The sequence below is a fragment of the Bufo gargarizans genome, chromosome 8 (assembly GCF_014858855.1).
Source record: "Bufo gargarizans isolate SCDJY-AF-19 chromosome 8, ASM1485885v1, whole genome shotgun sequence".
Lineage (NCBI taxonomy): Eukaryota > Metazoa > Chordata > Amphibia > Anura > Bufonidae > Bufo > Bufo gargarizans.
In genome coordinates, this window is record NC_058087.1 from 176,113,957 (window position 1) to 176,129,512 (window position 15,556).

A 15,556-nucleotide genomic window follows, 5' to 3' on the forward strand; every position below is an offset into this window, starting at 1 on the left:
AGCCACACCATTTCCTGTTAAGTCTCGCCCCCTATTTGAGCGAGACACGGTGAATTATTATTTTTCATTCATTTGCTTCATTAAATATATCTACAACAAGGAGTCAATATTTTGCACAAAAATTACAGATATTTGGTGCAGGATAAACGTAGCCACAATAGTAAATGCGCAAGCAACAAAACTTGTGTCCCAGTGTTGTCAGAAGCCCCCAGTATGATAATTGCTTACCAGCGCCGACATCCTGAAGACCACCGTATCAGCATTCCAATGCATTTCCTTGGTTAACACTGCCCCCTTTTGGAGAAACAATGGATCATTTGATGATACAATTTATAGCTTTATGGGTTGCTTGTATTCCAGAGACAGGGGTGCACCACCAATGAGGCCAGGTGAGGCGATCGCGTCAGGCAGCACCAGGTAGGGGCAACAGAAGGGCCATGGGCAAGGAGCGCTTTCATTGTGGCAAAGGGGTTAGGTTAAGAAATTGGGGGGGGGGGGGGGCGCAGTTTTAGTTTTCGCCTCAAGCAGCAGATAGGCTAGGTGCACCCCTGCCAGAGACACAAAGTAGATTTATAATGTGGGTAATGTTGAGGCAAACCAAATCATGACAATCATGTAGATCAGGGTGCACTAAGAAAAAGGTTGTGGGTACACTGTGCAGATCTCATGTGTTTGCATAGAGCCCAGTGCATACATATGTAAACTGTATCATAATGGGGACCCTGGTACTAGATTAAGGGCTTGTTCACACGACCGTAAAAAAAACAAATGCCGCCCGTGTGCCTTACGCAATTTGCGGAATGGAACATGAGGCCCATTATAGAAATGCCTATTCTTGTCCTCCAAACGGACAAGAATAGGACAGGACTCCATTTTTGCGGGGCCACGGAACAAAGCAACGGATGCGGACAGCACACAGAGCGCTGTCCGCATCTTTTGCGGACCCATTGAAATAAATGGTTCCGTATACGGACCGCAGAAAACGGCCCGTACACTGAATGCAAAATACGTTCGTGTGAACGAGCCCTAAAGGGAAGCTAACAAGCAGCAGCTGCCACATTGGTGGGTGTTCCCTCTGCAGGTCCAGTGTCTGGCCGGCCACGGCTTTCACAAATCATCCATTTGTCAGGATTCTCAGGAGCTGAACGATACAAACGCTTTAAGCTTCACTTCCATAAAGCCAGAAAATCCCTTTAAACCCTGTACAGCTGACACTGCAATCTTCAAGGCAATGGTTCCACGGAAAGAACTTTATCATTTTTAGGGTTCAGTGGGCTAAAACTGCACTAGAGTGCCACAGTCTGGAATATGAAATATCCAACCATTAGAATACATCAGTAGGATTGGTATATTATCCACCTTGGAGCAGAAAATAACCCTCTGCTGCCACCCAGTGGCCATAATGTGCTACAGTTCTGTCCCTGCTGCCATCTAGTGGGCATGTGATGAAATTCAGCTGGTTAAATCTTACTGCAAGGGAAGAGATGATATTCACTAACAAAAGATCTAAGGCAGATGATTGTGTCCCCCCAATAATGAAGGTTTAGTGAATTTACATTTAGAAATAAAGTCGAAGTGAAACAATTCTGATTTTCTTTGTCTTCATGGAATGCGTAGTTAATTAGTAACCCAAGTCCAGTCGGCATAAACCTAATTAAACCTTTTATAGAGCAGCATAGAACATGTTACAGCACAAGGAGACATGCCTTGTAGCGGAAAACTCGTGATATGGGTTGTTAAAGGGGGTTTCCAGGATTAGGATATTAATGACTTTTCTCACGATAAGCCAATAATATTAGAACGTTGAGGATCTGACTCACGACACCCCTGCCGGTCAGCTGTTTGAAGGGGCCTTGATGCTGATGCGCAGTCCCTTCAAAACAGATGATCGGTAGGGTGCTGTGGGTGTGACCCCTTATTGATGGCCTATTCTCAGGATAGGCCATATCCTGATCCTGGAATACCCCTTTAAAGAGGACCTTACACCTGGATATCCTTAATCTAATTATCCTACCTTATAGTGCAGCCCCCACTGATGTCTTTGCACTTTTTTTTCTCTCTAAAGAAGCCCCCCCCCCCCATTCATCTGCTGTGGTCCCCGTATCTTTTGGCGCCTCATATGCTAGCCCCTGGCTGGCACAGATTTCTGTAGTCTTAGACCTCTTGCACACGAATGTTGTGCATCCGTTCCGTGCATTGGCCTATCAGAGGGATATTAACTGCCAGCGTACGTTTTCCCTCTCCTTCCAGTATCCACATTAAGTCCTTCTTCCCCATTGTCTGCTGTAAAATCCGGCTAGTCCAGTCTGTCAGTAAATAATGTTTCCATCCCTTAAAATGCTGACACTGTGCGGCTAGGTAGTAAATCCATGGATTGGGTACTGCCAAACACCCCGTCGTTTTAGAATATTGTAACGTTTCAAGTTTGATCCTTGGTCGACCTCCTCTCCATATAAAGTTCCCTAAAGATAGAGATAATTTTATGGAATCTGTCCAGAGGTAGCCAGAATCGGGGCATTTGCTGGGTGATGTACTGGTAACAGTATATCCTGAAATCTCTTATATGTCTCCACCAGGATGCCATCTGTACCCGGGGCTGTCATTAGCCATGTCTTCCAAGGCATTGACCAATTCATCCATGACAATGGGTGCCTCTAATTGGTCCCTTTCCTCTTTTGAAAGTAAAATAAAATATTCTTTAAGGGATTCAGTTATCGGAGGAATGAACAAACAGAAGCATTCCATCGTTTACCCATGCTAAAGCTACCCGGGACAAAGAACCATATGTGGACGAGCTTCAAGAATATTACGTTCTGTCGGGTCTCTCAGTCTCCATATATCCATTAATCCCACCTCTAATGATGTTACACAATGCCGAAGTTCCCAAGGGATCTTCCATTTCCCCCCACCCTACATCTATCCATCCAGTGTGCAGTTGTAGTCTCCTACCAGCATCCACGGAATTCCGGGGTATTCTACCACAAACTCAAGGATCACTCAGCAGGGGTCAACGCAAATGGCAGAGGAATATATAATGCTACCAGTAACATTTGAATGCCCTCAATAGTGCAAAGTACACAAACAAATCTTCTGTCCTCATCTAAATGTTCTTTAATGCATTCAAATCTGATATTTTTATGTACCAGTATGCTTACTCCCCTGGAATGTGAGGATAGCACCGCATGAGCACCATAGCCCACCCAAGACTCTCTCCGCCAATGCAATGCATCTTTGGTTAAGTGCGTTTCCTGTAGACAGCAAAAAGCTGGATGAAAGCGTAATAGGTAATATAAGATGCCATGATGCTTTTGTGTATCAGCCTTTCCCCTCACATTCCAGCTAAGTATCCTAGTCATGTGAGTCATACTTTTGATATGAAACATAAAGTGATCTTCCCCCAATTTTTTTTATCTGAACCATATTGTATAGTCATGGGGAGAACCTCAACTCCTTAGGAGCCAGATATAAACTAAAAACGTTCCTTGAGCTGCACTTTCTGTGCACTACTCACGCTCCTGCATCAGAGGAACCGATAACTTGTTGGTATTCACAAAGTCCCAACAGTGGAAGAGTCTTCTGGTGAAGTGTCCCTCTGCATATTACAATCCTAGAAACCAGAGAACAGATAAAGACATCGCACTACACATTGAAAAATAAGAATCCCAGAGATCTTCTTTTCAGGCATTGTTGTCACATGCTCTCAGTTGGTTTTCATGGCAGTCCAGCCAAAACGCCGCCTCTCCTGGATCCTCAAAGAACTTGGTAGATCCTAGCCCCACCACACGCAATTTGGCCGGAAAGAACAGGGAGTATGGAAGTTGTAGATTCCTAGGTCTTCTCTTGATGTCCAGGAACCTTGTCCTGACCTCTGTGGAATAGTCCGGAAAGATGGAAATTTTTGCTCTATTGATGACCGTGTCCATGTTATCACGTGACTGCCTCACAATGGTATCCCTGTCCTTGAAAAGTGTAATATTTTGGCCAGGACGGGTCTCTGGTCACCCGATGAGCTCTTTCTACAGCATATAGTGGAGACAGTCCTTTGTCCTGAAATAGCTGGTGCAACCATTTTTCAATATATTCTGTGGCATTTGTCCCCTCTGTTTTTTTCCCGGGACCCCCACTATTCTGATGTTATTATGGCGTGATTTATTTTCCAGATCGCCTGGCTTGGCAAACAGTGCTGCCACATCTCTTGCTGACGTTTTGGACGCCATCTTAAGAGGCCTAGCTTCATCTTCCATCTCTGACACACTCTTTTCAAGCACTGAGGTTCTTTCATTGATTTTATGCATGTCATGCCTGATCAGAGATACATCTTCTCTCAGGCTTGGTGGTTGAGGGCTTTCAGGGTACTGTTGCAGCTAGCTGCTGCTTTCATGATATCCTTAAGGGTAGGTTCCTTTTCAGAGTGTTTGTGAGGGATTGCTTTACCCTGAGCTTTTATTTGGGACATAGGGACTTTGCAGTCCTTGTTGTTCTCCCCCCTCTTCATCTGTGGAGTGCTCCTCTAGCTCAGAGGAGGAATTATCTCCAGCACCATTGATCTGTGACCAGTCCTTTGTCTTTTCTGCTACCCTGGCATATTTGCTAAGGCGCGCTGCAACTCACCGCCTCCTGTCTTCCTCCCTTCCTCCTCTATTCCCATGCCCTGTGTCCTGTCTGTGCACGCGCCGCTCTTCCCACACTTCGGCACGTTTTCCACCTCCACTAAGAGTTCCAGAGGAATCCGCCATCTTTCAGGACTCTTTCTAGTGGTTTTATTACCACCTGCAGGCTTCAGTCTCCGGGATGTGTCAGGATTCAGGCAGGAGCGGTCTGACGCGCGTCCTACTCCATGCTGCGGTAGGCCACGGACCCCATCTGTTAAAATTTTGATTGACTGCAGCCACCACTAGAGGGCAGTTGCGAACTAACTCCATGACTTCACATGATATGCTGAACTTGATAACAGAGTAAGCTCCCCCTAGTGGTGACTTTTAGGGACAGTTTGTACCACCTTGACATTGTATAAGATATTACAGAGTAGTTTTACCCTGGTTAACTATGAAATTTAAATACTAAAACAGAAATTGAGACTCCAGTGCCCGAGAATGACTTTTATTCCTGAAATATTCACCACTTTCAGTGTGACAGACTCAGGACAATTCATATAATTTCACATCTATCCAGACAGGGTGCAATCATTGCTGGTACTGTAGAGACAAATCAGAAGAGGAACATCTCACCATGGAGTCTGGGGACAGGTGGAGGGCAGTGGACAAGAAACAAGACAAGAAAACATGATCTCAGGGTAGATCTACACAGCAAACACACATGGGAGAGGGACGGTCACGCGACATGGGGTCTACAGGGTTCTTCCATCAGTGGGAATGAATCCAGGGACTGGAAAGTGCACATTTAAGCTTGGTCCAATGAGACGGTACACATACTTTCACCGCCGCTTTTATACTAACCAACCATGTACTTGTCCGCAAGACCATTAACCAGCGGATCAGTATCTGCAGCTCCTCACATTGATGGAAGGCGAGCAGGAGCTTCACCAGACGCCTCCATACCTGCTCTGATGTCCCAGCTGAGGCATATCCATATTTACACACTAATGATATGAACAGAGAGTGACCTCATGGTAACGCAGAGGAGTGCTCGTCACCATTTAGGTTGTCCTTGAAGCCCCACACCTCAATTGTGGCGATCTGGAAGGTCTCTGAGCACAGAGGCTGATTGTTGAAAGTATTGCAGTGACTGGTCCGTCCATAATTCATATCAGAATCCATATACAAGGCTTGTCCATCGCCCCCTCCTGAGGAAACACATAAGGTAAAGGGTTACTGTCCAAATGGCATACAAAGGTTAGCAGATCTTCAAAAAATGTGGATATATACGTAATGTATATAAAAACATAACATTTTGCCTGCCTGCAGCCACCACTAGAGGGAACTTGGACATTAAGGCTGGGTTCACACCTGAGCGTTTTACAGCGCGTTCCTACGCGCTGTAAAACGCACAACAGGCAAGAACCAATGATTCCCTATGGGAATGGTTCTCACCTGGGCGTTTTACAGCGCGTACGATCGCGCTGTAAAACGCCCGACGCTCAAACAAGTGCTTGAGCTTTTTTTTGGGCGTTTGTCGCGCGTTCCCGCACATAGATATTCGGGAACGCGCGACAATGTGTGCACGCCTGTCTCTGTATGCGCGATTGTAAACGCCCGTACAATCGCGCATACAGAGCGCTCGTTTCCGAACGCTCAGGTCTGAACCCAGCGTTAGTGCATATTGTTTCCATTGAAAAAAAAAAAAAGTGTGCAGTAAGCTCCCCCTAGTGGTGGCTGCAGCCAGCCAGCCAGTTATAAATCTATTATCTATACCGTGTATTTGGTGCTTAGTATCTGGAAAACTGTGCTCTTGCCACTATAATTATATACTGAGAAATTAATCGGAACAGAATACTGGAGCCAAAAATGACTTCTTGATAAAAGATGAACATTCATTTTTAAGGCTCTACATGTGGCGGTTTGCAGACGATATTTGTTCTTCTTTTGGCAGTCGACACAATCTGATTTTATTTTCCGATTACACATTTTTTTCCATCTATTTCCTGAACATAGTTATGGGGGCGGCCATCTTGTCTGAGCTGTTCTTAACAGCATTTAAAGAATTGCTTTCCAGCGGCCTCATGGGTCATAGACACAATGTACAGGAGCAGACCTCATTAACTTCTATGGGAGAGTCTTCTAGGCATGCTCTGTGACCTGTGCAGAGGCCATTGTACAAGGAAAGAATAGAGAAGCTCTGACAATCGCCTATTGTGAAACCTATTTTATAGATTATGAGGGATTTATTTGCGTGAACGAGATGGGTAGGTGACTGCATCTAGCTCCTTTTGTCTAAGGCCTCATGCACACGACCGTTGTTTTATTCCGTGTCCGTTGTGCTGTTTTTCGTGATTTTCTGCGCTCCTATTGACTTTCAATGGGTCCGTTGAAAACTCAGCTAATGCACCGTTTGTCATCCACGTCCGTGGTTCCAGTCAGTCAAAAAAATATAACCTGTCCTATTATTTCACGGAAAACGGTTCGGACCCATTTAAGTCAATGGGAGTGCTAAAAAACACGGGGGCACACAAGATTGTCATCCGCGTCAGTTTTTTTCCTATCATTTGCATGGCAAACCTGTCTTAGATTTTTTTTTTTTACTTTACTTTATGTCTGGTGATCCTCCAAAAATAAAGGAAGACACACGGAAATGGATCACGGAACAACGGAATCCCATTTTGCGGAACGGAACACAACAACGGTCGTGTGCATGAGGCCTTACTCTGATTCTCACACATAAAGGCCTTGTAGGATCCTGTATCTCTTACATATGCTGATTGGCATAGAACAAAAAAGGCACCCAAACAGGGCTCCAGACAATAAAATAAAAAATAATATTATTATTATTATTATCATCAAGAAGCCTAACCTGAAAAATGTAGTTGCCAAAATGTAAAATACATATAAGTTATCGTATCATAAAAAAAAAAAAAATAAAGTTGTCACGATACCAAAATTTTGACTATTTCAATACTATAAAAAAAGTATTGCGATACTCGATACCATGTGAAAAAAATAAAACCACCAAAAAAAGACGCGTACATTCCAGATTTTATGGAACGTCTGGACAAGGCGACAAAAAAAAAAAAAAGAAAGGCAAATTGCAAGTTTTCTTTATTTTTTTTTTCCTGTTACGGCGTTCACCGCATAGGAGATATTTTTTAATATTTTAATAGTTCGCACCTTTTCGGGCGTGGCGATATGTTATTTTTTATATATTTTATAAATTATTAAATTGAGCAAGAGGGCGAATTAAACTTAATATTTGTGTTTTTTTTCTTCAAACTATTATTTTTTTATTTAATAACCATTTCCCCCCTTAGGGGCTAGAACATGGGATCTTTTCATCCCTTGTCCTGTTCACCCTGATAGAGCTCCATTAGCGTGAATAGAACCTCACACTGTCCCTGCTGCTCTGTGCACACGGCAGCAGGGAGTTTACCAGGGCTTCAGGAGCGTCCTGGCTGCCATGGTATCTGATCGGAGCACCAGGATTACACTGCTGGGACTCCGATCGGAACTGCCACTGCCACCAATGATTCGGCTTTATAAAATACTGGGGTTGGGGGGGGGGGGGGGGGGGGGTTCGGTGCACTGTGCCACCAATGAATATAGTTTACGCTTAATACAAACGCAGGCTGCGCTGCGGGTGCCAGCCATATCCCATACCCGGCACCCAGCCTCTATGACTGCGCGCTGTGAACCGCCGCTATTAACCCGTCAGGTGCGGCTGGGTGCCGGGTATGGGATATGGCTAGCACCCGCAGCGCAGCCTGCGTTTGTATTAAGCAGAAACGATATTCATTGGTAGCGCAGTGGCCACAGCCCCTCCCCTCCTCATCCCTGCTATCAGCCCATTGGTGGCAGCGGCAGCAGCGGTGCAGGGGGAGGGACTGCCTCCTTCTCCCCTGTGCTGTTGAGAATAACATGGCACGCACTGACAGCAGCGCGTGCCATGTCAGTTATTAGTGTGCGAGAGGCAGAGCAGCGGCGGGTCTAGGCGCAAATGGCGACAAGACTATAAAGTCTTGTCGCCATTTAGCAATTTTAAGTCGCATTGGTGACCATTTTGGTCACCATCTGGAGCCCTGCGAAAGTGTGTGAATAGTGGAGAAGTGTCATAAAAGGATAAAATAGGGGTACTTTCACTCTAGCGTCGCTGGATTCCGGTAGGCAGTTACATCACCGGAACTGCCTGCTGGCAATCTGTATGCAAATCTGGTCTAGTCTGTAGTGACGAAAGAAGGTACAGGGTGACTGCCATGTGGCTGCTCTACAAATCTGTTCTAAAGGTAGCGTCGGCCCTTTCTGCCAAAGAGGTGGAAACTGATCTAGTGGAATGAGCACCAAAACCCTTCGGGGGGAGTCTTTCCAGCTGAAGAATAGGCCAAAGTAATGGCGCTCACAAGCCATCTGTAAAGGGATTTAGTAGAGGCTGGGAGACCCTTATTCTTCCCACTAAATTGAATGAACAGCTTTGAGGTTTTCCTCCACTGACTAGTAACCTCCAGGTAATGAGATAGGCATCTTTTTTACATCCAAGCAATGGGGCTTTTCCTCCTTTTCATTGCTCGGATTTTGACACAAAGAAGGAAGGATAATGTCCTGTGTTCTATGGAACATAGAAACCACTTTTGGTAAGAAGGAAGGGTCTGGCTTAATGAGCACCCTGTCATCTAGGATGTTAGTGTAAGGTGGCGAAATAGAAAAAGCCGAAATTTCACCGACCCTCCTGGCTGAGGTGATTGCCACAAGGAAAGCAGTTTTAAAGGACAAGAGTTTTATGGGCAATTCTTGTAGAGGCTCAAAAAGGAGGCTCCGTGAGGCTAGTGAGGACCAAGTTAAGGTCCCAGGGGGGAACTGAAGGACCAGATATAGGTCTAAGTCTGCTGATGGCTTTAAAAAAAATCTTCGGACCCAGGGGTGGTTAGCAATGGGGGAATCAAAGAAGGCACTTAGAGCGGATACCTGTACCTTAAGAGTACTCGGCCTCAGATTCTTTTCATGACCGGCTTGCAGAAAATCTAAGATCTTGCACATAGGCGGGGGATTTAAAGGATTAACCGGATCCTTGGCAAACTTCTGGAAGGTGTTCCAAATTCTGAGATAAATGTAAGAGGTGATCTCCTTTCTGCAGGATAGCAAGGTGGAAACTACTTTCTTGGAGAGGCCTCTACTTTCTAGGATTTCCCCCTCAAGAGCCATGCTGTTAAGTGTAACTGCCTCACGCTCGGATGGTTGACAGGTCCTTGAGACAGAAGATCTTGCCTCTCTGGGAGAATCCAAGGGTCCGTCAGGGATAGCTTCCTCAACCAGGTTCTTCGGGGCCAGAATGGAGCAATTAGGATCACTCTCGTTCGTTCTTGTCTTAACTTTTGGAGGAATCTTGGAAGAAGTCTCAACGGAGGAAAGGCGTAGAGAAGCTGGTTCGGCCAATGGCGGGAGAAGGCATCTATCCCCGTTGGTGAATCTCTCGCGCTGAGGGAAAAGAAAAGACAACATTTTCTGTTTTCTCTGGTAGCAAATAAGTCCAGATGTGGACGACCCCAAAGTTGAATTATTTGATCGAAGACCATTTGATTTAGAGACCATTCCCCCTGGTCTAGTGTGTTTCTGCTTAAGAAATCTGCCACCTCGTTTTCCGTACGCCTTAGATGTACAGCCATAAGGGACGGAACACAAGGAATCAGGGAAAAAATGTCTGCGGCCAACTGCATAAGATTTTCTGATTTGGTTCCTCCTTGTCTGTTTAAAATAGGAGACAACTGTGGCGTTGTCCGAAAAAACTTTTATTGCCTTTCCCTGAAGTAGAGGAAGAAACTCTTTTAGGGCGAGAAAAAACGCTCTCAGTTCCCTCATGTTTTGAGAGTCTATACTCTGCTCTTTTTTCCAAACGCCTTGCCTTAAGTACCCTTGGCAACAGGCCCCCCAGCCGAAAGGACTTGCGTCGGTGGTAAGGGTAACAAAATTCTGTTGGTTCCAAGGGAGCCCCTGGGACAGGTTTACAGGATTCAGCCACCAGTGAAAAGACTGAATCACCTGGGGGGTGAGTGTGAGGGGTGTATCTAATGGCCAGAGGGTACCCTGCCATTCCTTCAGGATTTGCCACTGAAGGGGTCTGGAGTGAAGTTGGCTCCAGCTGACCGCTGGTATAGTGGAAGTCATTCTGCCCAAGACCGCCATTGCTTGTCTGATAGTAGGGTTTTTTGTAGACATCAGAGACTGAACCCCTTGTATTAATCTCTGAATCTTGTCTTGGGGGAGGATACAGAGTAGATTTTGTGAGTCCAGAATCATTCCAAGAAAGACACGAACTTGGGAAGGTATTAAATGTGATTTTCCCCAATTTACCAGCCGAGATCTTCTAGGATCTGCACTACTTCCTTGAGGTGTAACTCGAGAAGGAATTCTGACTCTGCTACCACCAAGAGATCGTCTAGGTAAGGAATTACTAGAATGTCTTTCTCTTATATGAGCCATGACTTTCGTGAATAGTCTGGGAGCCTGAGAAATCCCAAAGGGAAGGGCCGTATATTGTAGGTGATGAATGTGACCTCCTATTGAAACAGCAACTCTGAGACAGTCTACCTGAATAGGGATGTGATAGTATGCATCTCTTATGTCTATTGTAGCCATGAAACAGCCCCCGAAAAGTTGTTTTAAAACTGACTGGATAGACTCCATTCTGAATTTTTGGTAAGAGAGAAACTGATTTAGATCTTTTAAATTTATGATATAGTTCTGAATGTTCTGTCTGGTTTGGGAACCAGAAAAAGGGAAGAGTAGAAGCCCCTGCCTTCCTACGACTCTGGCACCAGGATTAGAAATTTTTTCAAAGTAAAGATGCAATCTCCTGTTGTAAAGCTAGATTCTTTACCGAATTTCCTAGGAAACTTGTGATTTTGAATCTGTCCGGTGGGTGAGAGACAAACTCTAGGCAAAAACCTTCCCTTATGACGCTTAAAATCCAGGGGCTTGAGGAGATTTTCTCCCAAGCGTGAAGGAAGTGAGTAAGTCTGCCGCCCACGGGAGAGAAACAGTCATTGCTGAGAGGGTTTAGAGGTTGAGGAGGATTGGGAACCGAAAAGGAAGCCCTTGCCTTTCCTATTCTTATTGTCTGCTCTGAAGTCTTTTCTCTGTCCCTTATAAAAATCCTTCTTGTTTTTGCGAAAAAAACGCTGTTTCTTGGGGGGTCTGGAGACAGGGAATCCTTTTTTATTGTCTGAAGCTTTATCCAAAAGGTAGTTTAAGACGGACCCAAAAAGATAAATCGCCCTGACAAGGAATTGCGCAAAGCTTATTTTTTGATCCAGTGTCTCCTGACCACCCTTTGAGCCAAATAGCTCGCCTGGCTGAATTAGAAAGTGCAGCTGACCTAGCGTTTAATTTCAATGCATCCACTGAGGCGTCAGAAATAAAGTCTACCGCTTTAAGTATAGTGGGAAAAACGGCTAATAATTGATCTCTCGGGGTTTTATTCTGAATGTGAGATTCTAATTCCTCTAGCCATAACTTTAGAGACCTAGCAGTGGATGTGGCGGCAATATTCGGCTTAAAAGCTTGAGCTGAGGCCTCCCAAACCTTTTTGAGGTAAACTTCCGCTCGCTTTTCAATAGGGTCTTTAAGAGTACCCAAGTCCTCAAATGGTAGAGCCGATTTTGTTTAAATCTTTGCAACAGGTGCATCCAACTTAGGCTACTTTCACACTTGCGTTCGGAGTGGATCCGTCTGGTATTTGTACAGACGGATCCGCTCCTATAATGCAAACGATGGTATCCGTTCAGACGGAACCGTCTGCATTATATTTCACTAAAAAAGTCTAAGTACAATTTGTATTCAGACGGATCCGTCCAGACTTTACATTGAAAGTCAATGGGGGGCGGATCCGTTTGAAAAAGGCACCATATTGTGTCACCTTCGAACAGATCCGTCCCCATTGACTTCCATTGTAACTCTGGACGGATCCGTTTGCCGCCGCACGGCCAGGCGGACACCCGAACGCTGCAAGCAGCGTTCAGGTGTCCGCCTGCTGAGCGGAGCGGAGGACAGACTGTGCCAGACTGATGCATTCTGAGCGGATCCGCATCCACTCAGAATGCATTAGGGCAGTACAGATCCGTTCGGGCCGCTTGTGAGAGCCTTCAAACGGAACTCACAAGCGGAGCCCCGAACGCTAGTGTGAAAGTAGCCTTAGGAGGCCTATCCCAATTAACTGAGTCCGCCTCATCAAAAGGATACTTCCTTTTCACATTTTTAGGGACAAAAAACTTTATAAGGTTTTTTCCATTCCTTTTGTATCAAAAATGTTATATTCTCATTCACGGGAAAAACTCTGGATTTTTTTTTTTCTGCGCTAGGTCGCCAAACATGATATCCTGAACGGATTTCGGGTCTCTGGATTAGTCTTTCTTCATGGTAGCACGGACTGCTTTTAGTAAAGCTTCCGTATCATCCGGGGAAAAAAGTGGTCTGCCAGTGGATTCTTCATCCTGAGACGAGTCTGGGCTATCTAGGATTTCCCCTGGTTCACTTTCTTCTAATGGATCCAAGTCAGATGTCTTATTAGCCATGCCTGATCTGGTTCCAAGGGAGCTCGAGGCTACAGAGGGGAGGCTCTTTTTGAAATCTTTCAAGGAATCAGAGACCTCTGTCTTCACCATCTCCCTAATACTCTGCAGAAGGAATGGGGACTCTTCCTCCACTAGTTTCTCAATGCAACGTTGACATAGCAATTTTGACCAAGAGGGTGCAAGTTTCTTTTTACAGACGGCACATTCTTTCCCTCTGGTTTTTGAGACCGCCTTTCTAGGCCCCTCTTTTATAGTCTAAAAGGCAAGACAAAGGGAAGGGAGATTTAGCATGACTAAATGAAAAAAAGTGATGGGAAATGATCCCCCTTACCCCACCAGGAGTACCGGTCTGCTCTCATGACCCTCCTGCTGATCGGCGCGTTGGGCACTCACCTCCTCCATGGTGCTGTGGGATAGAGTGGTTTCTAGGATCCAAATCCGGCTTCCTATGAGGTCGGGTCCTGCTGGAGCTATCTGCGGCCATTATTAGGAAATCTACTTCCTACTTCCGGAACACACACTGCGTGCGTTCCAAATACCGGAAGTCCTGCAGCAGAGATCCGGATCTCGCTTGTCTCGCGAGATTTTGTCCTTCTGCGATGCTGCGGTGAGGCCCCGGCCCGCCTGAACCCTGTCAGGAAGGGCCGGCGTGCCAGACGCACCTCCCAGTGCGACCGGGACTGCTGAGTAGCGGCAGCGCGGCATAGGCCGGACCCCAGCAGCAAGCACCAGACTTCCATCGGCGGCTCCTAGAGGAGACTTACGCCGGGACGGGTAAACCCCTCTCCAGATCAAACCCAGGGGCCCTGCAGCCTAAATCTTCTGCTCTCCACGCACCGTCCTCTGTCTAGGACAGGAAACTGGTGGTCTTGGGGCCATGCTCCTCCTTATGAGCTCTCCACGAAAGTTCCTGTTTCCTGTCCTGGATGGAGGCGGTCTCTCTCAAGGGTGCTGTCACGGGCGTAAGGGAAAAAACAAACAAAAAACACAACCTTCTTTGTAGACCATCTACCATTACAGTGACCACAGGCGGGTAGACATAGACACCTACAGCCTCAGACATCTTCTAGTCAGGGAACCCACAAGGCACGTCTGATAAGATCCCAGATCACAGCGGTAGTCGAGCTGTATGCATATATTGCAAGGGCAGTTTGTGATCTCAGAAAGCACCCATCTTTTTCCCCCACCACTGCCAGATAGTTCACAAAATGTCACATCAGTTGTTAAAGTTGGGCCACGGGTAGAGATTGCTTCTCCCGTGGTTCCTTTAGATAAGAGTCTTGTGTGTGAGAACCTCGTAAAGGGCGACTTACCAATGATGATGCACTCTGTGCTCCCCGCCATAAACATGGAGGCCGTTTTGGAAGGGAGGTTGAAATGACGAGTGGCCAGGAAAGGTGAAAGCCGATTGGAGGGGTCCGAGCTCTCAGCGGTCTCCTGGAAAGAGTTGGACTCATTCTCAGCTGCTGCCGAAGCAACTCTGCCGAGCTCCGGATGTTTTATTATCACCCACTCATAGCGCTCCACCTCCGGCTGCAGCTGTGTGAACAAGGGGAAGAATAAACACATTATCTCCATATCCCATGGATGTAAGAAAATTAAAATATTATCAAAAAATGAGGTCGGGGGGGGTAAAAAAGTCATGAACGGTACACGCCAAGGACCTCATATACATAAGCTCCCCCTTGTAGTGGGGCAGGATAATAATAATAAATTACCTTAATATCTAGAATATGTACTCAGGATGTAAAATGTCTGGACAATGGATCCCCAAAAAAAGTGGGTGACCTGGATGGATTACTCCATGTAAACATGTTCTTACCCGAAATACAAAGCATTCTCCAGTCCCAAAGAAGCTCAGGGCGTTCCCGCTCCTCCTGCGCGTGCTCCAGTCGGTGGACAAGTACGCACCGCACACCTACGACAAACCAGCAGGCAAATACTCAAAGGGTTATTCAACATGTAAAACATGCCCCCCAATGCCCAGGCCCCTTGTATAGATTATACTTACCCCGCTTCCCAGCACCTGCGTCGTTCCCGCTCAACGCATAGCTGACGCTGCATCTCCCTGTAGTACAGATCAAAACATCCGGCAGGCCGTGACGGGGACGCGGGGCAAGTATACAAGGCGCATGTTTTACATATTGGATAACCCTTTTAAGCATGGTGCCCAGATCACCGAGAATGCGCAATGGATGCAACTAGGTATAAACCAGTATATACACTGTATTGTAGAACATAGTGCTACAGCCCAGGCATTAAAGGGCATCTGTCAGCAGATTTGTACCTATGACACTGGCTGACCTGTTACATGTGCGCTTGGCAGCTGAAGTCATCTGTGTTGGTCCCATGTTCATGTTTCTCAGTAATGCAGGCACATATGAAGTT

At 46.0% G+C, this 15,556-nt stretch overlaps 1 protein-coding gene across 2 annotated transcripts in view; it reads right to left on the reverse strand.

Annotated features, from left to right (window-relative positions):
- Positions 1-5,086: 5,086 nt before the first annotated feature.
- Positions 5,087-15,556, reverse strand: part of TBC1D24 (TBC1 domain family member 24) — a 45,022-nt gene continuing 34,552 nt past the window's right edge. For both annotated transcript variants that reach the window (XM_044303716.1, XM_044303715.1), the window contains 3 exons: positions 14,991-15,086; positions 14,482-14,707; positions 5,087-5,803 (listed from right to left, as the gene is read on the reverse strand). In XM_044303716.1, the coding sequence (XP_044159651.1) occupies positions 5,625-5,803; positions 14,482-14,707; positions 14,991-15,086 (501 nt within the window). In that variant the 3' untranslated portion in view covers positions 5,087-5,624. The remainder of the gene's footprint in view (positions 5,804-14,481; positions 14,708-14,990; positions 15,087-15,556) is intronic.